At 44.8% G+C, this 26,683-nt stretch overlaps 1 protein-coding gene across 4 annotated transcripts; it reads left to right on the forward strand.

Moving 5' to 3' along the window:
* RGS19 (regulator of G protein signaling 19) lies at nt 1-26,683 on the forward strand. 4 transcript variants are annotated; one of them, XM_043989622.1, is made up of 8 exons: nt 1-291; nt 5,043-5,111; nt 11,606-11,771; nt 23,114-23,215; nt 23,420-23,541; nt 25,126-25,200; nt 25,455-25,689; nt 26,221-26,683. In XM_043989622.1, exons 4-8 carry the CDS (start codon nt 23,186-23,188, stop codon nt 26,407-26,409), a joined length of 651 nt encoding a protein of 216 aa, XP_043845557.1. In that variant the 5' UTR covers nt 1-291; nt 5,043-5,111; nt 11,606-11,771; nt 23,114-23,185; the 3' UTR covers nt 26,410-26,683. The 4 variants fall into 4 exon arrangements, with proteins under 4 accessions (XP_043845557.1, XP_043845555.1, XP_043845556.1 ...); XM_043989620.1 differs by lacking the exon at nt 5,043-5,111 and having other exon boundaries at nt 11,601-11,771; XM_043989621.1 differs by lacking the exon at nt 5,043-5,111.

Raw genomic sequence — 26,683 nt, forward strand, 5'->3', positions numbered from 1 at the left:
AGCCCCGGGGGCGACTCCGGAGCCTGAATCTCTGTCCGCTGCGCGGGGAGCCCGGGATCCCGAGATCCTGAGACTCGGAGACTGAGAGACACTAAGAGACACCCTGAGAGATCTGGGGAAACGCACCCCGAGGAGCACACGGTACCCGAGACGCTGAGAGACACGCAGACACCCCCAGACAGAGATACTAAGGGACACACAAGGGACCCCCAGACACAGAGACTCTGAAGAAAGACTGAGAGACCCCTGAAACGTGGAGAGAGCACAGGCCGAGCTGTGGACGCCCCAATGGTGAGTGAAGATCTGCCTTTCCATGCCCGTGCCCCGCATGTGTTTGTTGGGAGTATGAGGGAGTCTTCAAGGAGAAGAAGAGTAACCGTGGGGGTCTGCAGGGCCGAGGGGGAGGAGCCTGTGGGGGTCTGCAGGGAAAGAAGAGAGGCCTGTGGGAGTATCTGTAGAAGGGGGGGGGTCTCCATTGGGCGGGGAGGGCCCAGTGGGAGTCTGGAGTGGAAAGGGGAAGATCCTGGGGGTGGCGGAGTGGGTGCTGCAGGGAGAAGGAGAGGATTCTGTGAGGGTCTGCAGCGGGACGGGACGGGAGGGGCATAAGGTAGAGGAGGGGGACAGCGGGGGAAGGGAAGGGCAGGCATTGCTACACGCTGGTCACAGGTTCCCCTTTTCTGTGGTTGGGCCGGGAAGCGATTGCACAAAAGGGGTGCAGTGAGGCCCCAGGTTTCCGGGCTTCCCATGTCCCAGCCCCAGTACCTCCAACCCTCCACCTGTGGGACAGGAGGGCAGCGTTCTTTCCCATCCCCAGAAAGCAGGGGTTCAAAACCTCCAGAAGACACTAAGCTCTACTTCGTTTCCGCCAAGTTGGTGCGGGGGTGCCCAGGGCACCAATAATTCACTCTTCGGGGAGGGGATGCAGCTTCATGTACTGGGAGGAGCACAATGTCCAGGGTGGGAAAGAGCTTAAGGGTCTATCCCATCCATTCCCCTACTGTGAAGACATGTGCCCCTCCCCGCTGGCAGGAAGTGTTGGCTTTCCTCTGACTGCAGTCAGTGCCTACAGCTAAAGTGCCTTTATGGCCTGAGCTGAGAGGCTGGATCCCCACTTCCAAGGAAGCCCCCAGGGATTCTTTGCCGAACCGCTCTGTGCTTTGAGCTTCTCTCCTCCTCAACCACCCTAATTATGCTGGACTATTTCTGCTTTAATGTGAATCTTGTCTTTGCCCCATCCCCCAACAGGGGGATAGTTTGGGCGGAGGAGGGGAGGAAGGGGAGGGGGTAGAAAGAGTAATTCTATTGAGCTGTTCATAGCATGTTCAGTTCAATCCACATGGTGTAATGAAAAGGATGTTGGATATGGACTGAAGAGGATGTGGCCTCAAATTTGCCTGTGCTTACTTCCTACCTGAGTAATCTTGGGCAAGGCACTTTGGGCCCTCATTTTCTTGCTTGCCTTTTTTTTTTCTTGCGGGGCAGTGAGGGTTAAGTGACTTGCCCAGGGTGACACAGCTAGTAAGTATCAAGTATCTGGGACCTCATTTTTTTCATCTGTTAAATGGAGTCCCTGGATTAGATCATTTCCAACGTCTCTTACAGCTTAAATCTACCAACCCATGAGAACGCATTTATTAAGTAACAGTTATGTACCAACTCTTGTCCCTTCCCTCAAGGAGCTTACTGTTCTATAGGGAGATATAACATGTGTCCCTATGTCTGTATAAAATATATAAAGTAGGGGGCAGCTAGGTGGCACAGTGGATAGAGCACCCGCCCTGGATTCAGGAGGACCTGAGTTCAAATTCGGCCTCAGACACTTGACACTTACTAGCTGTGTGACCCTGGGAAAGTCACTTAACCACCATTGCCCTGCAAAAAAAAATAAATAAATTAAAATAAAATATATAAAGTAAATACCAGGATTTGGGGAGGAAGCCACTATCTGCTGGTAGGAGATCAAAAAAGACCTCAAAGGAGGTAACCCTTGAGCTGAGTCCTGAAGGAAGCCAGAGATTCCATGAGGTAGAAATGAGAAGGAAACACACACATTCCAGAGCCTGTGCAAAGGAGATAGAATATCCCACATGAAAAAGAGCAAGAAGTCGAGTTTAGCTAGACCACAGAGTGGAGAAATGTGTAATAAACCTGGAAAGGTAAGCTGGAAACAGGATGGAAAGGGCTTTAGATGCCAAACAGTTGTTTGATTTTATTTTAAAGGCAAAAGGGAACCACTAGTGCTTCTTGAGCAGGGGAGTAACTAAGTCAGACCTGCGTTCTAGGAAAATCACTTTGTTAGCTCTGTGGAAAATGGATTGGAGAAGAAAGAGACGAAAGAACCGGAGACCAAATAGGAGGCTGTTGTAGTAGTTTAGTCAAGAGTTAAGGAAGGCCTGAAATAGGGTGGTGGCCATGTTAGGGAAGAAAAAGGAAGGGATGAGAGAGGTGCTGAGGAGGTAGAATCAACAAGATTTAGCAACCGGTCAGATATATGGGGTGAGAGAAAGTGAGGAAGGGAGGCAAAGTTGCAAACCTGGTGACTTGCAGGGTGGTCATGCCCTAGATAAAAATAGGGAAGTATCCTGCAGGGACCCACATGTTCCCATGAGACAAATTCTGTACAGGGACAAGCTTCCTCTTGCCTCTAGTGTGGGCAGAACCAAGGGTAGAAGGCTCTTAGGGACAGCTGCCTGAATGAAGCAACAAGGCCTTCCTCTCTGGGAGCCCTGAATTTAGAAACATAGGAATTTCATCTTGGGTGCTATGAAGCATAGATCAGAGTTGGGTTAAGTGGGGTTAACGAAAAGACCCTCTGAGAGGAGAGCTAAGATCGGTAGCCTGGAGAATAGAACTATCTGAGGGGGACCTATCTTCAGGATGGGGACAGCTATGTATAGGGCAGGAGCCTAGGGCAATTGAGGACAGTATCAGGCAGTCACACCAACCCAAATGTCTGGGGGCCAGCCGGAACTCAGTTTCCAGAGTCTAATGGGGACACTCCTCCCAGGCCTGTCACATTTTACGATTTTGTTTGGACATCGCTGACTCTAGGAATTTTCTTTTTCCTTGTTTGGAGCCAAAGCCTCCCCTGGGTATGAGAGCAATTCTCTGGGGAGACTTTCCCATCCTGATTTGCCAGGACCTTTTGGTCAGGCCAAAAGGGTTACCCACGGACCTTGCATGGTCTGGTTAGTGCTTTGACCTAGGGACCCTTTATGATTAGATTAGTACTGTTACCCAGGTGGAACAGTGATTTTTACTCAGGGAGCCCTTGTGGTTGGGTTGATGGTGGTAGATTATGATCCTGATAAGACTGATGATGTCACTCAAGAGAACCTTCCTGTGGAGAGCAGGCTTTCTCTCACCATCCATATCCACCTCAGACCTGGGTTGGTGGATGCCTCTGGCCCAGCTTCAGAGCTAGGTCCTCCTTGGGGTTTCAGACAGGAGTCTCCTCTGTTCCCTTCTGGGGGAAGGACACTGAGCAAGGCACAGAGGTGATAGATGAAGAATCTGACCTTGGATCCTCACCACTATCAGAGCCCACCTGCAGAAGGTCAGAACCTTAATACAATGTCCAGGATTTCAGGTCATTCCTTAAATTTGAAAAAAGTTGTATCATATACAATTATAACATGAAAGACTCATGGTCAGAGACCAATAGCAATGAAAACGATTTGGGGGTTTTTGTGGACTGCATGCTCAATATAAACAAGTCAACCACGGGATATGTGGACCAAAAAAGCTGTAATCTTAAGCAGCATTGATAAAAGGAAGTGATAGTCATATTCTACTCTGTACTCAGACTACAGCTGGAGTATCTGTTCAATTACAAATGCCACATTTTAGGAAGAACAAAGACAAATTTGAGTGTGTCCAGAGAATATCCAGGATGCCAAAACTAGAGACCAGGCTATACAAGGTTAATTGGAAGGAATAATTGGATGTTTAGCTTGGAGAAGACTGGCTGGCTTGAGTGAGGGTGAGAAGGGAATGATGACTGTCTTCAAGTATTTGACGAGTTCTCAAAAGGAAAAGAAAAGCTTCTTGTTAATTGTCCAAAGGTAGAATGGGCTGCTTCAGGAGGTTGTGGGTTTCCTTTCCCAGGTCTTCAGGAAGAGACTAGATGTCAAGGGTGTTACTTGTCAAGGATAATATTGTAGAGGGGATTTCTGGTCAGTCGCATATCGGCCTGGATAGTTTCTGAAGTTCCTTCCAGTCCTTAGAGTCTTTGATTCTCAAGGAAAGAACCAATTGGGTCTAATAAAGAATGCTCCAAGAAACCTAGGTACAGCCTGATTGATTGAGGGCAGTCAATTGGCTAAACTCCACCCCACTGCACCCCCCCACCCCCCCCCCACCCCCTGCCCCCAGTGGAGCCATTGTTTCCAGAGGTTAGGTCCTACAGATGACACCAAATCTGGTGGATAACAACTTCTAGACCAGTCAGAGGTTGCAACCAAGGTCTTAGGGCACTTTCCTCTCATCTCTTCACAGTTAGAGGTACTTTGGGGATTCTTGGGCCCAAAAGTTTAAATCCAGGCCCCACCCCCATCCTGTGAGCTCAGAAGGGGCTAAATTTATGCATCACCCTCAGCTTGGGCCCAAGTTGATTTGACCAAAAAGCTGGAGAAATGTGCTACCCAAGGACGGGTAGTGCTTTCCAAGGCAAGGAGAGATGACTTAGAATTATCTGTGTCTCAGCACAGAAAACTGAGTTGCCTTTACTATTTGCCTTTAAGATCAGTTCAGATCAGTTCAACAGACATTTACTGACATGGGTATTTAGGCCCTATTCTAGGTGCTTAAAACAGAAATAATAAGACCCAGGTTCTGCCTTTAGGGAGTTTGTAGCCTGTGGTGGGGAGAGAGCAGGCCCAGAGACCCTCTCCTCAGGAAGTTTGGAGAAGGAGCAAACTCAGGCCCTGCCCTCAGGAAGCATTTAACCAACTTGCGGATTATCGAGGAGCAGACCTGATCTTAGGATGGCCATGTTCAGGGGAAAACAAAGAAGGAACGAGGTCTCTGGTCCTTCCTTGCAGGAATTCCCAGTCTGAAGAAGAACAAACCTGGGCCCTAAACTTGAGGAGCTCATTGTCTTAAGGATAGAGGTAAGAAATAGTCCCGATCCCTGCCTTGGGAGAGGTCACAGTCTAGGGGTGACAGACACAGCCAACCTAGGCCCTAAACTCCAGGAGCCCACAGCCTGGGAGGAGACAAGAGGATAAGATTCAGACTCTATGCATGAGAAACTTACAGCCCCCTGGGCCTCCAGAGAGAACACATAGACATAGCTATACTAAAAGGCAGGTGGCGAACATCGCTGGTTATCTCAATGCTATGAAATCGGAGAGTAGAGAGTTTAGTGGTGACAATCAGGGAAGTCTTCATGGAGAAGGTGACATCTGGAAAGGTTGTGTGATAAACCAAAAGCATGCTGGACTTGGAGTCAGAGACTTGAGAAACTTTGGTTTCAGATTCTGCCTCTGATACCAGTTTTGTGATCATAAAAAAGTCACTCAGAGCTAGTCTCCACATCTGCAAAATGGGGGCAATGATACACTCAGCACCAACCTCACTTGAAGTACAAATGATAATAAAGGGTTTTGTGAATGTTAAAGTGCCTTACAGATGTTAGCTAGCTATTCTTTTTGAGACAAGCAGCTAAATGGCACAGTGAATAGGGCTCAAGGCCTGGAGTCAGGAAGACCTGATTTTAAATCTGGCCTCAGACACTTACTAGCTGTGTGATACCAGGCAAATCACTTAATCCTGTTTGGCTCAGTTTCCTCATCTGTAAAATGAGCTGGAGAGGGAAATGGCAAACCACTCCGGTATCTCTGCCAAGAAAACCCCAAATGGGATCATGGAGAGTCAGACACTATTGAAACGACTGAACAACAACAACATTGTTGAGTTGGATCCTGAAGAATGAGTAGGATATCAGTAAGTGGAAACACATTCTGGGCATAGGAAACACCATAAACAGAGGTGTATGAGGGGTTTGAGGACATACCCAGATCATATGGAGCATAGAGTATGGGAAGAGCAGTAGAGTGAGATAAAACTAGAAAGATAGTTTGGGGCCAGACTGGAGGGTCTTGAATGGTAAGCTAAGGAATTTGTATTTGATTCTGCAGGCACTCAGTGACAAACTCAAGGAATCAGGAGGCTTAGGTTCACATCTGCCTCTGTCTCTTACTACCTTGTGTGATCTTGGACAGTCACTTTATTTTATATCTTAGGGCTTTAGTGTTGTCAACTGTAAAATGAAGGAGTTGGATGATGGTTCCTAAAGGCCCCTACTAGCTCAAAAACCCTAAGATTTCCCTCAGCAGTAATGTGATGAATGATAGGGATTCCCCATACCTGGAATGCTCTCACCCCTCATCTCTACCTCTTGGCTTTAAGTCCCAACTTAAATCCAACCTTTAACAGGAAACCTTTCTGCATATATCTTGTTTGTACATATTTGTTTACTTACTGCCTACCCCATTAAGATTGTGAGCTTTCTGAGGGCAGGGAGTGTTTTTTGCCTTTCTTTGTATGCCCAGCACCTACAGTGCCTGGCACATAACAGACCCTTAATAAATGCTTATTGACTGACTGGGGAGAAAAATGTGGCAGAAAAACCCGCTTGAGGAACAAGAGGTAAGGAAGGTCTGAATTAGGATCATGGCAGTTGGAATGGAGAGTAGAGAAATAATCCGAGATTGAAACAGAAGAATTAAGAGGATTTGGCTACTGGTTGGATGTAGGAAAAGAGGGAAGAGTCAGGGACTCCTAGGTAACTGAAGTTGATGGTGGCACTGACAGGGACAGGAAAAGGAAGGAATTGGTTGTGAAAATAATAATAATAAGCTTAGTTTGGGAAGTTGTGAATTTGAGATGCCAGCAAGATACCCACATAGAAGTATTTAGAAACCCAAGGAAGGAGTTTGAAAAAGAGGTCAGAGATGGAAAAGGAGATTTAGGAGATATCCCAGGGAATGAGAAGAATTAACATGAAGTGGTTAGTTGGACTGGAGAGTGGGTCTGGGAAGGAAAGAGCATCATGAACAGGAGGAGAAACAAGAAAAGATGAGGAAAAGAAAACAAAACATATCAAAGAAAGAAATTTTAAAAGGAAGACAATGAATAGGGACACAGAGAAGGTGGATGAATGGTGAACAGAACTAGTGAGAGACAGATGTGGACATTGGGCTACAGCATTGTGGTTGGCACAATATTCCCACATCTAGCCCCATCACCTCTTAGGGCCAACAGTATATGCCTCCATGGTGGGGAGTTCAGCCCTTCCCCCACCCAAATCAACAAGCATTTATGCAATCCTTACCATGTCTGAGGCTCTGTGCTAGAAACATAAGGGATACAGAGACAAAAACAAAACAGTTCCTGCCCTTAAGAAGCTTATATTATAATGGGAAAGCCAACATTAATATTAGGTACATGTATAACATATGGAAAACAAATACAGAATAATTGGAGGAAGCAGTAACAAGACGGGGAACTAGGAAAACCCCTGACAGGAAGGTTTAGGAGCTGAGCTTTAAAGGGATCTACCAGTGCCAAGATTTAGAAGTGAGAAGGGAGGGCATTCCAGGCAAAGAGGACAGCTTATACAAAGGCAAATAGGCAGAAGACAGAATGTCATGCATGGGGAACAGTAAAGAAGCCAGTTTGGCTAGAACATAAAATGTATGAAGGGGAGTAATGTATAATCAGCCCAAGGTGATAGTCTGGAATCAAATTGTTAAGGGCTTTAAATGCCAAAGAGAGAAGTTTGTGTTTTATTCTGGAAACAATAGGGAGCCACAGAAACTTATTGAGCAGGTAGTGACATGGTCAAACATACTTTTAAGAATATCAAAATGGCAGCTTCGTAGAGGATAGATTGGAAAGGGGAAAAATTAGAGGCAGGAAAACTACTTAAGGAGCTATTTCAAGAGTCCAAGAGAGGTGATGCAAGCCTGAATTAGTGCGGTTGTGGAGTGAGTAAAGAGAAGGGACCCTAAAGAACAAGGAAGTCAGCAGGAAGTTCAATCTAAAGAACAAGGAAGTCAGAAAGAGGTAAATCTGAGTACCTGATCTGGACTAGGGGGATGGACCAAAGTTGCCCAGAACACTGTCCATCTTTCAGAGAACTCAGGAAGGTATCTGGACCATCAATACCAGAGCCCAGCTGGAGTTGACCTCATTCCCTCAGCCAGGTAACCCAACAATGAGGCAAGGAGGGCATTGGCATGAGACATACCTGGGCTCCCATATCTCTATGCTCCTGACATTTTTGATACTTTCCCCAAACTCCCTCCCTCAATAGGGTAGAAGACACCAGGACCTCAGTCTCATACATTGAGACATTCCTTAATTCTTAATACCTGAATAACTCTGAGAGTTCACATTAGGCTGCCTCTCTTTGCCCATCAGCTCTTCAGCTGGAGCCCAAGGCTCACTATTCCCATGTGGGATACCATATCAACTACCTCTCATAGCAAAATATCAGGGAAAACATATTTTATGGTCCTGTTCCACCAGCAGGATCCAAAATCCCAAAAAGTCACTGCTGGGGCATAATTGCATGTCTCCCCATCCCTTCTGAGTCCCCATTTAAGCCTTGCTCTAAAAACCCAGGTGTCTGGACTTTAAAACAGCTGCTAGAGCCACATAGGGAGGTATGGCCACACCCAGGTCTAACCCATGGAAAATTTCCCTCCAGGACCCCAGTTGACTGGGTCATCTGGTATTTGATTGACTGAAGCAATCTTCCCTGCCCCTGGACATCCAGGGATTCCCTAAAGATGAGCCACTGAATTCTCTTGTCACAATGCTCAATCATTTTTGGTTGTGATCCATAGATCAACCAAGCTAGCTATAGGTGGCAGTGGATAGAGGGGAGTCAGGAAGACACATCTTCCTCAGTTCAAATCCCACCTCAGATATTATGACCCTGAGCAAGTCACTTAACTCTGTTTGCCTCAGTTTCCTCATCTAGAATGATCTGGAATGAGCAAACCACTCCAGTATCTTTGCCAAGAAAATCCCAAATGGGGTCACAAAGAGTCAGACATGACTGAAAAAAACCCGACTCAACAAGAACAAATGGTTCATCCATGCTAGTGTTGACCCAGACTGGCCTCTTTTCACTACACAGAATTAAAACTTGGAATGCTCATAGACCCCACAGGAGGTTTGTCCATAGCCCCCAGGTTGACCTGGAAAGAGAACAGACCTCCTGTGTGGATTATCTGTTCCCTTCTCAGGCCCCTATTTTTAGATGAGGGGAACTCGTAATAGGAGGAAAGGTGGGAGATAAAGTCAAAGTAGGCATGTGGCTGAGATTATGCAAATCAGGAGGCCATGGGAGGGGAGATCCTAGGGCTGAGCCAGGCTAGGAACCACTTTGGGGGAGCCTTAAAAAGAAAGCCATAGCTCAATCCGGATGCCCCAGCTCCCTAGGCCCCTCCCCTAGTCTGGCAAGCCCCCACCCCCGCAGCGGATGTATCAAGCTCCACTGGCAGGGGGGTGCCTGGTGAAGAAACAGGGATCCTGGTAAGGATGGGCCAAAATGATGACTAGGGGGAAGGGGTGCTCAGGGGCAAGACAAGGGAAGGAAAGGAGCCATCAGGGTCTGGGAGCCCAACACAAGCCTACCTAAGGGAGAAGGCCTGAGTCCTAGGGATGGGAAGAAAGTAATTTTATCCATCCCCTTGACTACTCTTTTCAAAACCTCTAAGGGAAAAAGCTCTTTAGTCCACACTCCCCCATCTCATAAAGAACGCTTTCCCAGGATTTCTCCTCATGCATAAATCTGCACTGCAACCTATTTCACTTTCTTAACTTCAATACTTTGAGGATAGTAGATGGTCAGCAACTTCCTGGGACTGTTGGAAAGCAGGCTAGGCCCCCTTCCTTTCTTCTCTCCCCCTTTATCCTCTTCCCCACCCCTATCCCCCTCCGAGCACTAGAGGCAGAGTAGCTAGAATGAAGCCAAAAGGGAACACATTTGGCTACCCCCATGCATTCCCTGGCCCCTTCCACCATGACCCCACTCTCCTTTGACCCTGACCTGGTCTCTCTCCAGTGAGTGACACCACCACCACCCCCAGCCTCCCCTCCCCAAAATAGGATCAGGGAGGGGCTGAGAGAGCAGGAAGTGTGGAAAGAGGAACAACCCTCTCTTCCGGGTTTCCGGCAGAGAAATGACTGAGCAAACCCATGGGGAGGGCGGAGATCTAGACTCTAGAGAGGTCTCAGGCTGAGGGGGGAGGGGTGGTGACATAAAGCATACTTTATAATCTATATTCATCAAATAATAACCTTGGTATATTGATTGGGGGGAGGGGCATGTCCCATCAGCAATCAGGTTGAAGAATCATCTGGGTGAATCTGGAAAGTCTCCTTGAGGGAGGTGACCTCTCACCACAGAGATCTATAGCAGCAGCAGCTCAGCAATCCCATTCGCAGGTTCTGTCAGTAGCCTGAGTTGTAAATGGTCCTCTTGAATAAAGTATATCTGCATGAAGACCCAGGAGCTATGAGGGGGCCAGTCACCAAACCAAAAAACAATTCCATAAAGATTCAGAGAGCAAGAGGATTTGGTGAGAAGGGGGAAGGAGGTCCCACACGCCAGACTGCAAGGCTAGAGTTGCAGGCTGATACAATCCCGGGAAGATGACCAAAAGGGCCTAGGATAGGATATTGCTAACCTGAGGATGGGAGAGGGAGGCTTGGGGACTCTCAGCAACTGCTCCCCATGTTAAAAACTGACCCAGAAGTCAAAGGTATACAGAAAAAGACTAAGTCAGCAAAACTACTTACAGATTATTATTTGTAAGCTTTCAATAACCATGAGCTTACTATCTGTCAAGGTGGCCAGTTCCACTTTTGGACAGATCTTGTTGTTAAGTGCTCCATTATACCAACCTGAATCGTGCCTCCCTGATCCTTCTCCTTAATGCACCTAAGTTCTGACCAAACAGCATATATTTAATAGATCATTCATACTGATTCTAGAAGAATGAATTCTTCAACTATTTGGAAGACAGCTATCATGTTAAATCTTCTCCTCTCAAAGCAAAGCATTCCCAACTTCCTTCAGTCATTCTTTATATGGCATAGTCTCTAGTTCTCTTAACTTCCTAATCAATCTAATTCAGATGAAGTCCAACTTGCTAATGTCCTTTTTTTCCCCAAATGTGGTATCCAGAATTGAATGTGGCCTGACCAAGGCAGAGTACAATAAGACTCATTTCCCTCATTCTGAACACTGGTTGGTTAGCATGTTACTCTTGATTCATAATGAGCTTGCAATCCACTAAAGCCCCCAGATCTTTTTCACTTAAACTATTATTGGTCCACATTGCCCCTAACCCATATTTGCAAGTTGATTTTTTTTAACTCATGTTTACATTTATCCCTATTAAATATTGCCTTATTAGAGTTAACCCATTGCTCTAACCTGTTGAGATTTTTTTTAATTAAGATTCAGTAACATCAATTCATTAATCACCACTTGAAGGTAGGGAGGAAGGGAGAAGCTTGAATGTACCTTATCTAATTGTACTATCATCAAGTCCTTATCTCTCCCTCTCGTCTTTAAGAATAGAATGAAGGACTTCACCAAGAGTCTTGCTGAAATCCAGACATAATATGGCATTCTTCTGACCTACCAGCCCAGGAACCCTATCAAAAAGAGAAATAAAGTCTCTGGCAAAACGTGTTCTGGATGAAAATTGTGAGGAGTGGCAGTGGTGCAGCAAGACAAGAAACAGGTAAATGTCCCAGTTTTCAAAAAGTTTAAGATTTTTCATTGATAGGCCTATGGACTTGAATTTTATTCTTGGCAAAATTCTAGAAAAGATGACCAAAGGAATTTTCTTTTTTTTTTTTAATCTTTAGAAAAGGAAAGAATGGGACACTAGGAACATTCCTGTTTCTTATCCAACCACAGTACCACCACCATTCAGTCTTTTTGGGGGGGGGGGGCGGGGCTCAGCAATCTCATCCATAGGTCCTTTCAGTACCCTAAAATAGCATTCATCTTGATCTGATAAGTTGAACTCACAGAGAGTATATTGGTACTCTCTTCCTATTTCTTCACTTCCATATCAATTCCCTAAGTCATCATTTTTCTTCCTAATCTGAAGATCATTCTCATTGGTAGAGAAAACAGAAGTTGGAAAGTACCTCAGCTACCAGTTAGTCCAGCCCACATACATTATAATGCTCCTGACAGGTGGTCATCTAGCCTTTACCTGAGGACCTCTACAGAGGGGAAAACCTACCACCTCCCAAGGTGACCCTGTCTACTTCCGGCACCTTTCACTGGTAGGATGGTTTGTCCTGATATCAAACCTATACTTGCCTCTTTGCCATTTCCATCCATTACTCCTGGTTCCTCCCTTTGGGGCCAAACAGAAAATGACTGATCCTTCTTTTATATGACAACCCTTCAATCACCTGGACACTGATATCATAGGTCCACCCCTTCTCTTCTCTAAGCTAAATGTCTCCAGTTCCTTCAACCTGTCTTCATGTGGGCAGCTAGGTGGCACAGTGGATAGAATTCTGGGCTGGGAATCAGGAAGACTCATCTTCATGAATTCCTCAGGTACTTACTAGCTGTTTGACTATGGGCAAGTCACTTAATGCTGTTTGCCTCAGTTTCCTCATCTGAAAAATGAGCTGGTGGAGGAAATGGCAAACCACGCCAGTATCTTTGCTAAGAAAATCCCAAAGGGCATCATTAAAAGTAAAAAAAAAAACAAAACCTGAAATGACTAAACAGCATCTTAATGTGACATGGACTTGATGCCTTTAACCATCCTGGCTGTCCTCCTCTGGATGTTCTTCAGTTTACCAGTGGCATTCATAAACTGGGGCACCAGAATGAACACAAACTCCAGGTTAGATCTGACCAGGGTGGTATATATAGAGTCAAGAAATTCTGGTTTTTTTCCTCTGTCATCTGTTATCATAGACCTTTCCAGCCTAAGTATTTTCCTGTACCTTTTCTTTCCCCCAACTTAGCTTTTTAAAAAATGTTCTTTTTGAGCCTAGCATCCATTGCCAATATCAGTCAGCCCATTCTAGATTTTTAATTCCTAACGCCCTTAACAAGGGCTTCTGTTCATCTGCAATTCCTTGCCCTTGCTTCAATCTTATAAACATGTCTTTTAAAAATCGAAGTTGCTCAATGATTTCTCTGTACATCCATATCAGCCTTTTTATTTTTTCTTTCCTTTTTTTTTCTTTTTTTTGGTGAGGCAATTGGGATTAAAGTGACTTGCCCAGGGTCACACAGCTAATAAGTGTCAAGTGTCTGAGGCCGGATTTGAACTCAGGTCCTCCTGGCTCCAGAGCCGGTGCTCTATACACTGTGCCACCCAGCTGCCCAGCCTTTTTATTTTTTAATGCTTTATTGATGTCTTTTTTCACCACTCAAAGTCACTTCCCACCACTGCCCAGATTGAACCCTCCCTTGTGAAAAAGAAAAACAATTCAATAAAAATATCCAAAACCCAAACCTTGACTGACAAAGTATAAAATATCTGTATACATAGAATCCTACCTTTCCACAATGATAGAAGCATGTTTCACTACCCCTTCTCCAAGACCTTTAGTGTTACTTTTTTGTTATTGTTACTCAGAGTTTAACTTCCTCTTGGTCTTTCCACTTACGTTGTAGTCATTGTGTAAATTGTTCTCGTTCTCCTTATTTTGCTGTGTATCAGTTCATATGGATCTTCCCATGTGTCTCTGAATTCCTCATTTTTGGCATTTCTTACTGCACAATACTATTAATTCACATACCATAATTTTTTCAGCCATCTCCCAGTCCATAGATACACATCTTTATAAAAATAAATTTTTATAAAAGCATTTATAAAGGATTTATCAATGCTCCCCTTTTACATTTAATTTCATTCATTTTGGACCAACTTCTCTTATAGAGTTTTAGGTCATGGAGTCTTACCTATCCTTTCCTTAAATTTATTTGAAGTCTGCTTTCCCAAAAGCTTGGTTGTTCATCAGATTGTGTCAAGCTTTGCTTTCTATCAACTGTTGACTCTAAAATGAATTGGTCATGGCCTCCCCAAAGTTCCTGTGCATCAGTCATTTTTCAGTCATGTCCAACTCTTAATGACTTCATTTGGGGTTTTCTTGGCAAAAATACTAGAGTGGTTTGCCATTTTTTCCTCCAGCTCATTTTACAGATGAGGAAACTGAGGAAAATAGGGTTAAGTGACTTGCCCCAGGGGTCACACAGCTAGTAAATGTCTGAGGCCAGATTTGAATTCAAGAAGATGAATCTTCCTGAGTCCAGGCCTGGCACTCTTCCCACTGTACCACCTTCCTGCCCCTTCCAGTGCATCACTAACTAGTTTTTTTTTTTAACTGTTTCTCTCATTGCTTTCCCTACTTTCTGAAAGATAAAATTATCAGCAAGTTCAGAGTTTGTTGTCTCCTCTGCTTTTAGCCAAGAGCTCTCAACAGATTTCCTTATATACTCAAATATTCAACTAACATCTTTGCATCTCCTGGCTTTAAGTGTAACATGGATCTCCCTCCAAAGATACCACATCATTTGTAATTTTACATTAGAGGTTACTTTTCCTACTTACCCTGAGTGATTGACAAAGCCAGGAGGAGAGTTGATTATACACCTTGCTTTCTAGTGTTGCTTTCAGAGATTCGTCTTCCATCTTTTGAGATCTATACAATCCACCTTCTCATAATTTTTCTGTCATCTATTGACCTTCAGATCACTTTTCCAACTTTCTCAATTAATCTAATATAAAGCTTTAGTCTTCCTCTCCTTCACATCTCTTGCCTTCATCCAAAGAGATTTCAGTAGTCATGCTGATAATCATGATCATGCATTGAACACAAGCCTTTGTCAGCACACCTGATCCACAGTCTAAGCATGCCTCTCTTCATCACCCTTATAACAACCTTACTTCTCAATTCTTCAGCCTCCTTAATGGCAATGAACTTTGTCATCCAACTTGACATAATCATACATTAGACTTCACTATCTATCAAAAATGTATCTGGGGGCGGCTAGGTGGTGCAGTGGATAGAGCACCGGCCCTGGAGTCAGGAGGACCTGAGTTCAAATCCGGCCTCAGACACTTGACACTTACTAGCTGTGTGACCTTGGGCAAGTCACTTAACCCCCACTGCCCCCCCCCAAAAAAAACAAACAAAAAAAATGTATCTTATGTATTCCTTCCATTTCTCCCACTCATGTTAAACCAGCTCTTTGCCCTCAGTTGTGACTTATTCACCCTCCTCTCAGTCCATTTCTCCCAAAATGGTTTCAGTGTTTCACCAACTATTATCAAATTTCTTATCACATTAATACTATCAAATGAGATATTTGTAAGGTGCTTAGTACAGTGCCGGGCACTATATAAATAATTATTTCCTTCCTTCCCCTATTACTCTAGAATACCTTGTTCCCCTGACTTTCTATTGTTCTAGAATCTGTGAATCATTAACCTTGAGTTCAGGTTTCAATTCATCCCCTTGTTCAGAATTCGGTATAAGCTGAACAAGGAAGGAGAAACTGATACACTATTGTAGCATCTTGAGGTATTGTGGATTTTATAGCTGATAACTAGCCAGGAGAAGAAAATGGCCAAGGATGTTGGGGAAAGAGATCTCAAACCTTACTTGAAAGTATGATTGTAGGGATGTGAGACAACTCCCCAGAAAGATTCATAGGATCATAGAATTTAGAGCTAAAAAAGGATCTTAGAAGTTATGTAGCACAACTTCCCTCATTTTACAGATGAGAAAACCAAACCCCAGAGTGAGGTCAAGTGACTTGAATAGAAAGTCCCACAGTAAGCAGCAGTAGCAGGATCCCAACCCAGGTCTTCCAAATCCCCATCCAGTGATCTTTCCACTCCAGCATGCTGTTCTCTCTGCCAAAAGCAATATTCTTGACATGCCTTAATGATAATTTCATACTTCAGAATATGGAAGAAAAGGAGTAGAACTGCTATTCTGGACCAAATTCTGACCAATAAGGAAGAACTAGTTGCTAAAGTTTTTTAAAAATGACATGAACCTTGGGAGAAAGTAATTCTTCATAGACATGGAGAGAAAACTTAGGAATAGTCTGATTGCAACCTACATTAGTCACTTAACCCGGTTTGCCTCAGTTTAATTATCTGTAAAATTGAGCTGGAAAAGGAAATGGCAAAGCACTCCAATACCTTTGCCAAAAAGACCCCAAATGGGGTCACAAAAAGTCAGGCATGACTGAAAAACAACTGAACAACAAACAACACTAAATTTGGGAACAACTAATTTCAAGGATTTTAGGGAAAGAATAGGTAGGCTTCCATGGTACACAGGAGTAGAAAGCGCTTACTAATGCAGTTCTGATGATACAAACAATTTCAGTAAGGAAGAAAGGAAGGAGCTGTCTAGGAAGACTAAAATGGATGCATAGAAAGTTCACTGACCAAGATTTTTTAATCTTGTTATATTCGAGGGCTAAAAAGTGAGAATGAATACAAAAAGAGTGTCATCACCCTGGAAAAACAGTTTCAGGATTGCTAAAATTCAAAACATGTTTAGGCTAATAATGAATGCTAAGGACAATCAAAAGGCCTCTATCCTAGAGTACTGAATACATTTCCAGGTGTGATTGCTGAAACTTTGTCAACGATCTTTCAAAACCCGTGGAAAATTGGAGTCGGACTCAAGGTTTGAGAATAGACTAATGTCATCATTTACAAATTAGGAAAGGGGGTAAATTCTTCCAATGGTAGGCCTTAAACCTTGACTTCAGGTTTTAGCAAAATTCTAAAAGACAGAGCATTGATAACCAAGTGTCAAAATCGCTTCATTAAAAACAAGCCACGGGGCAGCTAGATGGCGCAGTGGATAAAGCACTGGCCCTGGATTCAGGAGTACCTGAGTTCAAATCTGGCCTCAGACACTTACTTAACACTTACTAGCTGTGTGACCCTGGGCAAGTCACTTAACCCTAATTGCCTCACCAAAACAAAACAAAAAAACAAGCCATGCCTGATGAGCCTCATTTCTTCTTTTGACAGGGTTTCTATCCTGGTAGTTCAAGGGAATGCCATAGAAATATAAGATACCTGGATTTCAGCAAAGCATTTGAGAAAGGCTTGTGGACGAGATGCAGAATTATGGGCTAGGTAATACAGTTAAGTAAATTTAGAACTGATTGATTAGCCAGGCCTGAAGAAAAGTTAGCTCTTAATTGAGCCATATCAGCTTTGAGGTGAGTTGCTAGGAGAGAGCCCCAAGGATTTCATCCTTGTCACTGTACTGTTCAGTATTTTTATCATTGATTTGCATGAAGGCATAGATAACATCTGCAGATGATGTGAGACTTAAGCTTTGAGTCAAGATTCAAAGAAAATTGACAAGAATGATAGGCTAAATCTAATAAGAAAATCTAATTGGAATGAATGTAAAGTCCTACATTGAGGTTAAAAAAATCAACTGCATAATTACAGGATATAGGAAGCATGTCTAGACAACAGCTTTGTGGGGAAAAAATCTGAGGGTTTTAGTTGACCTCAATCTCAATATGAGTTAAGGGAATGAGGCAGCCAAAAATGTAGATGCAATCTCAGGCTGCCATGAGAGGCCAATGTCTAGAATAAAAATATCTTCGAATTGGAAGAGACTTCTAGTTCAAAGAATTCAAAGATTATCCAACCTAACCCTGGATTTTATTTGTGAGAGAATTCAGGCTTAGAGAGACCAAGTGACTTGCCCAAGGTGTCTCCAGTTAATAAATGAAGTGGGACTCAAACTCACACCTTCTGATTCTTAAATCCAGGGTTCTCCTGTCCCACATGGCTAGGTGAATGCTGTCCTAGTCAGACCACATTTGGAGTATGGTGGTCAGAACTTGGCACTTGGGAAAGAACATTTACAAATAAAAAGAGCCCATCCAAAGAAAGGTGACCAGGATGGTGAAGGAAATGGAGAGTATTAGGTACAAGAATTGGTTGAAGGAACTAGGGGTGTTTTGCCTGAAGAAAAGAAGTCTTGTGGAGATATGACAGCCATTTTGAAGTATTTGAATGACCATCATGTGAAACATATGGTCAGACCAGTATCATAGAAATGTTCATTCAGCAGTTGTATCAAGGATGGATTGGAAAGAGAAAAAGAATGGAAGCAGAAAAACAAATTAGGAGGCTATTTCAGATAGTCCAGACAAGGGTAACAAATGGGAAATAGAGAGGAGACAAATGTGAAAGATATGGTGGCGGTAGTGCCAACTAATTGGATGGGGGGTAGTGAAAGAGAAGAGCAAACCTGAACAACTGGAATATGACAGAAATTGGGAATTTGGGGACAATAATGATCTCCATTTGGGACATGTTTAGTTTGAGATTCCTATGAGCCATCCAGGTAAAGATTCCCCACAGAAAGCTGGTGATACAAAACTGCACATAGGAAATTAGAGGTGGCTAGACAGATTTGGGAGAGACTGTTTGTTAAGAATGTTGTCATGGGTATTCCTGTTGTGGTATATGAGTTGAACAAGGTGGCCCCTGAGGCTCATTCCATCTCTGAGATTCAGCTACTGAGTATTACTTAAGAAAACCCCCAAATTCAGCTGACTTCTCCCATTTAAACACATCTGGACCCAGGCTGTTGCCCCCAAATCCTCCTCTAACTTTACCATTTCTTTACCTCATTCCCAATAATGTCCATTGCAAGTCCTTTTTTCTCTCCTTTCCTTTCCCCCCAGTTCTATCCCTCCTCCTATAAGTAGAACAGATGGCCCAGCCCCCTGCATCACTGAGAAGGTTGAGACCATCTGACATGAACTCCTTCAGTCATTCTCCCTCCATGCCTTAAAACTTCTCCACGTCACCACCCATTCCCCGACTCCCATGGTTTTAAGACAGCAGTATTCCTACTTCTTGTTTATCTCTACTTGAACTCTTGTACCCTTAGTCAAACCTTCCCATTCTTTCATCTTCAGTCTCTCCTTTTCTAATGAATGGGTTTTTCCCATTTGCCTTCAAACATGTTCGGGTCTCCCCAGTGCTTAAAAAACCTCTCATTGACTCTTCTACCCTATCAGCTACCAGCTCCTCTGTCTATTTCCCTTATTGCTAAACTTTAAAAAAAAAAAAAAGGAAACTTGATGCTTCTATTTTCTCACTACACATTCTCTCTTCAACCCCTGACAACTTCTGTCATACACATACATATACACCCATACCCATTAAGCAAAAGATATTCTCTCCAATGTTACCAATGACCTCTGACTCACTAAAACCAACGGTCTTTTTTCACTCTACTCCTTTGCCCCTCGATGTCAACAAATATTTATTAAGCACCTACTATGTGCTGGGCACTGTGCAAAGTGCCAGGGATACAAACACGAAAAAAGAAAGATAGATAGTCCCTTCCCTCAGAGAACTTGCAATCTAACTGGGGAAGACAACATACAAATGGAAGCTGAAAAGTGGGTGGGGAAGGTACCTGACTTGGGAAGAGGGAATGGCATGGTGGAAAAGGCAGTCAGAGGAGCAGCTAGATTGCGCAGTGGATAGAGCACCGGCCCTGGAGTCAGGAGTACCTGAGTTCAAATCCAGCCTCAGATACTTAACACTTACTAGCTGTGTGACCCTGGGCAAGTCATTTAACCCCAATTGCCTCACTAAAAAAAAAAAAAAAATTTTAAAAAGTCAGTCAGAGAAGAAACACAGTAGTGCAGCCAGATGAGAAATAAGGAGAGAAATGAAATCTGTCTTTGCAGAATTCATCATTGTTGAGCACTGCCTTGTCTTCAGAGATGCCACATACTCCTGCTTTTCCTACTTTTCTCCCTCCTGTGTCTCCTTCACCAGTGGGCTGACCTACCCTACCCACAGAATGCCCTCTGGCCTCCTCTGGCCTCCTCTGGCCTCCCACATGCTTTAAAACCCCATTCAAATGCCACCTCCTCCTTTGAAGCTTTTCCCTAATGCCCTATAGTCAGGAATAATCTTCCCCCCTCAAATCTCATATAACACTGTTTTACAACTCTCTGCTGCACTTATTTTTTTGTTTGGTTGGTTTTTTTGGGGTTTTTTTGCTGGGCAAAGAGGGTTAAGTGACTTGCCCAGGGTCACACAGCTAGTAAGTGTCACGTGTCTGAGGCCGGATTTGAACTCAGGTACTCCTGAATCCAGGCAATACTTTATCCATTGTGCCACCTAGCTGCCCCCTCTGCTGCACTTATTATGTATTATTGTATATGTTTGTGCCATCTGGCTCTCCTAAATTTAAGCTTCCTGAGGGCAGGGACCCTATCTTCTCTAAGTTTTGTCAATTCCCCACCACTACCACTAACCCCAGTACCTAACTTAGTGCTTTGTACATGGTAGAGCTGAATCGATTCTTATCCCCTGTTAAATGAATTGTCTAGATAGTTGAAATTCTTGATAATAGCTCTGACCTGCCTTCATTTCTCCGGGTCATGTCAGGAACTCATCATCTGCAGCATCCATCTGACCTAAGTATAGTATAGTCTACACTGTATCACCAGCTTCTCCCTCCTTTGATCAGCACCCAGATATTCTCCACCAGGCTTCCTCCCCTTGGACTCATGGACTCCTACATAGGAGTCATAGGACTCCTACATACCAAGCTACTGACCTTTCACCTTTGCCTAATCTGATCCTCTTGAATAAAAATATAACTTTTCAAATCATTGAGTCATATACCACCAAGTCTAAAATCCTACAGAGCAAATCAGCCTAAAAGAGAAGAAAAGCGCTCACTGATATCTCTGTCATCAGAGTGTTTATTTCTCTTTTTTTTTTTTTGGCGGGGCAATGAGAGTTAAGTGACTTGCCCAGGGTCACACAGCTAGTAAGTGTCAAGTGTCTGAGACTGGATTTGAACACAGGTCCCCTTGAATCCAGGGCCAGTGCTTGTTTTATACACTTCGCCACCTGGCTGCCCCCACTGTGTTTCTCATATTTTTGTGTATAACCATCTAAAGTCTGGGTTTTATTGCTGTTGCTCTTTTCTGATGTTATCAAGTTACTAGTCCTTTTTTCCTGCATCATACCTGCAGGTAGAATGGCATTTGTGATATGTAGGACTGTTAGGTAGAGCAGTGGGCCCACTGGAGTCAGGAAGACCTAAATTCAAATCCAGCCTCAGATACCCACTAGCTGTGTGACCCTGTTCACTTTCCAAATCTCCCTCTCTTCTGAGATTCCTATCTTTAACCTGCATCAGTGATGAAAATGTGACCCCTGCCCCTAACTACTGCCCAAGACCCCATAATCCCTAGTGGTGTTTTTTTTGTTTTGGGTTTTGTTGTTGTTGTTGTTGTTGTTTTTTAGTGAGGCAATTGGGGTTGACTTGCCCAGGGTCACACAGCTAGTGTTAAGTGTCTGAGGCCAGATTTGAACTCAGGTACTACTGACTCCAGGGCCGGTGCTTTCTCCACTGCACCACCTAGCTGCCGGGGCCCCCCACCCCCACCCCAGTGGTGTTTTAGACATCCCTTCTGTCAGAATCATTCTCTACACGAATCACCAAAAGTGGATAGTGGTCATCGAGTCTGAATAGCTTCAGGAAAGGTCATAAGAACCAAGTTCACCTACTGTGATACCTTCAGAAACAATGTGAGCTCAGGACCTCAGTTTTCTCACTTGTAAATTAGGAGATTCAGCAAAATGAAGTTTAATGGATCAGGGTGACCTGTGGCCAGCTTGACAGCCCTCAGGAAGGAGTAACCAGCTATTAAGACTCATCTCTGCTCCCTATGGCTACCAGTTGGCCCCTTTCCCTGGAAGCACCTGTATGTCCTTATCACCATTCAGTGGAGCACTGAAAGGTGTTCCCTCCTTCTGGAGCCCTGCGTGGTCCTTCTTCTTCCCTTCCTTCTCTGTCACATTCTTTCACCCTCTTGACACCCATTAAAATTGCCTCCTGCTTCTCTGGCTTCTTTTTGCTCTTCCCCTGAAGAGTTTCTTCAGTCCTTTCATTCTTTGTGATAAACCAGAGTAGGCAGACATGCTTTGCTCCAGTCTTTCTCCACTCCTTTTGTTTTCCTTACCTGCTAAAACGAAGGTACTGTGTTCCCATGTGGCTTTTGCTGCTCACTCTTCCCGACAGCCTTGGGCTTAAGGGGGATTGCGGGGTGGAAGAGGGGAGTTGTGGGGAGGAATTCCAAGCAAAACTTTTTTTCTAGATTTTTTAGATGTTTCCACCTCTTTCTGGGGCATTTCAGCTTTTTCTGATACCTAGTTCTAGTCAGGTGCCTCTGATGTGCAATTAGCAGATTCTAATCAACCCCCCATGCAGTGATTGTCCTCAGCTGAGGAGCTCTTCTGAAAAATAATCATTGAGATTTGTAGCTAACATGTTTCACATATGTTATCTCCTGATCCACACAATACTAAGATGTAGGCATTCTAACTTCTAGCTACTTCTCATATATTCCTTTCTCTTCTCACTGCTAACTGTACATCAGTTGCTTTCTATTTATATCTTGCCTTTTCACTATGTCATAGCTTCTGGAGAAGGGAAAATGGGAGAGCCAGCCCTGAGGGGATATTAGGGACCCAACCTAAGCACTGTTTGTCATTCAAGGATCAGGGATGTGTCAGGAGCCTGAGCTGAGTAACCAGAAGTCACTTCTAAAGAACAGTCATGAGGGGGAAGGTAAGGGGTTACGTGGTCCCTTCCTACTCCCACAAGACCAATGCTGGATCAAATACAGTGTACTCTGAATTATTCAGACTAATGGAGGAGGTAAAGATGGAATAACCAAAACAGCAGAGCCCAAAGTGCCTTTTTCCTTATCTCTGGGCTCCAAGCTGATCACATTCTTGGCTGGGTATTGGGAAGCCCAAATTAGAGTTGAGAGTTTGTTCTAATAAAGGAGAAGTAGTGTCCCTCTCTGCAAATCCAACCCAGGCTCTCATCTCTATAATTTGTCCATTTTTCCTGTAAGGAAAAGGAATAAAAGTTAAAGGGAGAAATTCTGTGCTTGAAGGAGAGATAGAGGTCCTTATTCCAAGAGGTCCCTCTGCAAAAGGACTTTCAGCGAGGAGGGTCAGTACTAAGCCTATTTCTCTATTTTCCCCAGAACGTCTAAGCAAAGAGTGTGGGCATTGGGGCCCAAAGTGGCAGGAGCACTAGAGACAAATACAGTCCATTCATGCCGACAGCTGATGAGGCTGGGAAGCAGGTGAGAGAACAACACCTTGACCTTAATTTGCCCTTTGAGGGAAAGAGGGACAGCATACCCTTGGGATACAGAGAATAAGGAAAAAGTGGGAAAGATGAACTGCTCAGTCTTGGAAAACCCATACATTGGGAAGGATCACCCCTGGGATTGGGGGGAACCATATATTGGGGCAGGGCCCCAGGCCTCCTTATTCTTGTTGTTCAGCATACAGGGCCTGAGGAGGCAGACAGGCCCCCATCTATGTCCCGAAATGACCCAGCCCCTCTGGCTCCTTCCCGGCCCAATGCCTGCTGCTTTTGCTGGTGCTGCTGCTGCAGCTGTTCGTGGTACGTATTTCTGTATACAAAAATTTGTGCATATGCATGTGTTCATCTGTGTGTGTATGTGTGTGTGTGTGAGTGTGTGCATGCAGTCGTATGCACTAACAACCCCAACATTCATCCTGAGATAGACCCCAGAACACTTAGCCTTCAGGTTTCTTGACTGACAGGACAGTAGTAAAGCAGACAATCCAATGCAGTGTACGAAACACACATCAGTAGCATTTGACCTTAGTGGTCTATAAGTGCAGCCAAATAGCCCTTTCTTTAGCTATCTCATCCTTCTTGCCACCATACCTGGCCAAGATGGGATTTGGGGAAGACAGAGAAGAAGTAGACTCTGTCCTCCTCTATGGTGAACTCATACTTCTGAGAAAACAGGAGGAGCAAACTGGGGTCCTGTCCTTGGGCAGTTGCCAGTTTTGGGGAAACCGATGAGAAACAGCATCTGTCCCTGTCATTAAGGGACAGTCAATGAAGAAACTAGGAGCTTGCAGATTTAAAGGAAAAGGGTAAGATGTGAATAAGTGCTGTCATATGATCTAGTCCATGGATTTTGGGGGGGGTGGGGGGGGTGCAGGACAATGAGGGTTAAGTGACTTGCCCAGGGTCACACAGCTAGTAAGTGTCAAGTATCTGAGGCTCGATTTGAACTCAGGTCCTCCTGAATCCAGGGCTGGTGCTTTATCCACTGCGCCACCTAGCTGCCCCTAGAGCATGGATTTGAAGTCCGTCTCCATTTACTAGCAGTATGATCTTGGGCAAGTCATCTTCTTTCCTTGGTTAATCTTTTTTTTAATCCATCTATAAAATGAGAGTTTGGACTTAGATGATCTCCCAAACCCCTTCCATGTCTGACTTTCATAACTCCATCTTATATAACTACAAAATGTTAAAGAAAGGAAAGATCACTGGACTAAATAAGTTGGAGGAGTCTTAGAGAAAATGGGATTCTCAGGGGCAGCTAGGTGGTACAATGGATAAAGCACCGGCCCTGGATTCAGGAGGACCTGAGTTCAAATTTGGCCTCAGACACTTGACACTTACTAGCTGTGTGACCCTGGACAAGTCACGTAACCCTCATGCGTTCCCCCCCCCCCAAAAAAAAAAAAAAGAGAGAAAATGAGATTCTCAGTGCCTGAGGCCTGGCCTTGCTCCTAGAGAAGGAAGAGGCTAAGGAAGCAGAGGTTGGCCATACCAAGGCCAGATGAAGGAATCAAAGCCTACTGATGGCAGGGGCAGAAAGGCATGCTCCTCCTACTCCATAACCCCAAGTTCTAGGGAAACCCAATGGAAGTGGAGCCTGAACCTTGGGTTCCAAAACTTCCCTCTTCCTACTTGGGGGTATTTATTTATAGAAGATTTGAGAAAGTGAGGGTGTATGAACCTAGGTCGGGGGCCCCAAAGTGTGACTATATGTGCAATGTGTCTTGAGTTAGTGTATGCGCGTGTACCTCAAATCTGTAAGCATGTGCCTGAATCCACATGCTTATATCAGCACATGTGCTCCTGTGTGAGTAGGGCAGTGGGGGTGAGTGTGTGGAAGATCACGTGTTGAGTGCTGGTACTACCTTTCAATCTCACTGTTAGGAATGAAGATCGGCAGCGGGCTTGGAAGACCTCTAGAGAGACCAGACTGGAGAGCATCCCCAACTGTGAAACTTGGTAATTCCCTCCCATTCCATGCCCACACTCATGGAGGAGGGAGCTCTTTCCCCTGGGGGGGTGCGGGGGGACCTTCACAGTAGGGTTAGCAAGTTTCAGCAGTCAGGACCTTGGCTCTGAGGGGAATTTCAGTTTTCCAAGCAAAATAGGTATGGAGAATGAGGGGAGTAGAAAAAGCTGGTGATGGGAGAATAAAGGTCAGCTGATACCCTTACAAATGTCCATCTCCTCCATGTGGACTTACACATTTGCAGCACCAAGCCCAGCCAAGAGGAGGTCCAGAGCTGGGCAAAGTCTTTTGACAAGCTAATGAAGAATCCTGCCGGCCGTAATGTGTTCCGGGAGTTCCTTCGTACAGAATACAGTGAGGAGAACATGCTCTTCTGGCTGGCCTGCGAGGAGCTCAAGGGGGAAGGCAACAAGCAAGCTATCGATGAGAAGGCTCGGCTTATCTACGAGGACTATATTTCCATCCTCTCTCCCAAAGAGGTGCGGCCTAGGGCCCTCAGAGCCCTCAATAACTTCAGTATCCCCTCTCCTCCCCAACCTGGGGTCCTGCCCTCATTCCCTACTCTCTGTATTCCTCTATCTCATCCCCACAGTCATCAAACCCATCCACTACACCAGGCCAGGGTTAAGCTTTCTTGGGCCAAGACCACCACCAATGCTTGGCATTGTATTTACCCCAAAGAGGGACCAGGGTGATGGGATGGATGGTGTTATTATCTGTCAGGTGCTTCATCAGGGTTTCCTCTTCCCTGGGAGACAGTGTTGGTCTGACTAGTGCAGAATTAATCTTCCCCTTTTGCCATTGTGGAGGAAGCTGGAGGGTGGCAGGGCAAACATAGAAAGCCCAGTAAGGCTGAATCCCTGGAAGAGGAGAGTCTACCCATCCCCAGGGAGGGGAGGAGAGGGGGCCACCGGGGATTCTGGCCTCTGGGGAAGGTAAGCCCCAGCCCCCATGACTGGTAAGCCTCAGGGTACCAGAAGTGCCTGCTCACCTATGATCCTCATACTCAGGTGAGCCTGGACTCCAGGGTACGAGAGGTCATCAACAAAAAGATGCAAGAGCCATCATCGCATACATTTGATGATGCCCAGCTACAGATCTACACCCTCATGCATAGGGACTCCTACCCTCGCTTCCTGAACTCAGCCTTCTACAAAGCCCTGCTCCTCAGCACCTCAAGATCCTCCTCTGAGTCTTAGGGCAGCTTCCCCTCCCCCTGGAAGGGATGGGGGCAGCCCAGGCTCTTAGCTCTACAACACCTAGAGGGACAAGATCTGGCCACTTTGGAAAATGGGACCAGGGGGCAGTTATGCCTATGCCCCCACTCTTAGAGAAACCTCAAGTTTTTCCACACAGAATTGTCCTCTGGCCCCTGAGGTCACTGCCCACTACCTGTACTACAGTGTTGGACCAAGTGATCTTCACAACCTCGGGCCTGATTTATTATTAATAATAACAGCTCCCATTCCTATA

Source organism: Dromiciops gliroides, chromosome 2 (genome assembly GCF_019393635.1).
Source record: "Dromiciops gliroides isolate mDroGli1 chromosome 2, mDroGli1.pri, whole genome shotgun sequence".
Lineage (NCBI taxonomy): Eukaryota > Metazoa > Chordata > Mammalia > Microbiotheria > Microbiotheriidae > Dromiciops > Dromiciops gliroides.

Excerpts from the sequence above, each read along its gene's own strand:
- RGS19 (XM_043989622.1), top strand. The coding sequence starts at position 23,186 with ATGCCGACAGCTGATGAGGCTGGGAAGCAG. Across the intron at positions 25,201-25,454 it reads ATCCCCAACTGTGAAACTTG|CACCAAGCCCAGCCAAGAGG; the intron begins GTAATTCCCTCC and ends ACACATTTGCAG. Across the intron at positions 25,690-26,220 it reads CCATCCTCTCTCCCAAAGAG|GTGAGCCTGGACTCCAGGGT; the intron begins GTGCGGCCTAGG and ends CCTCATACTCAG.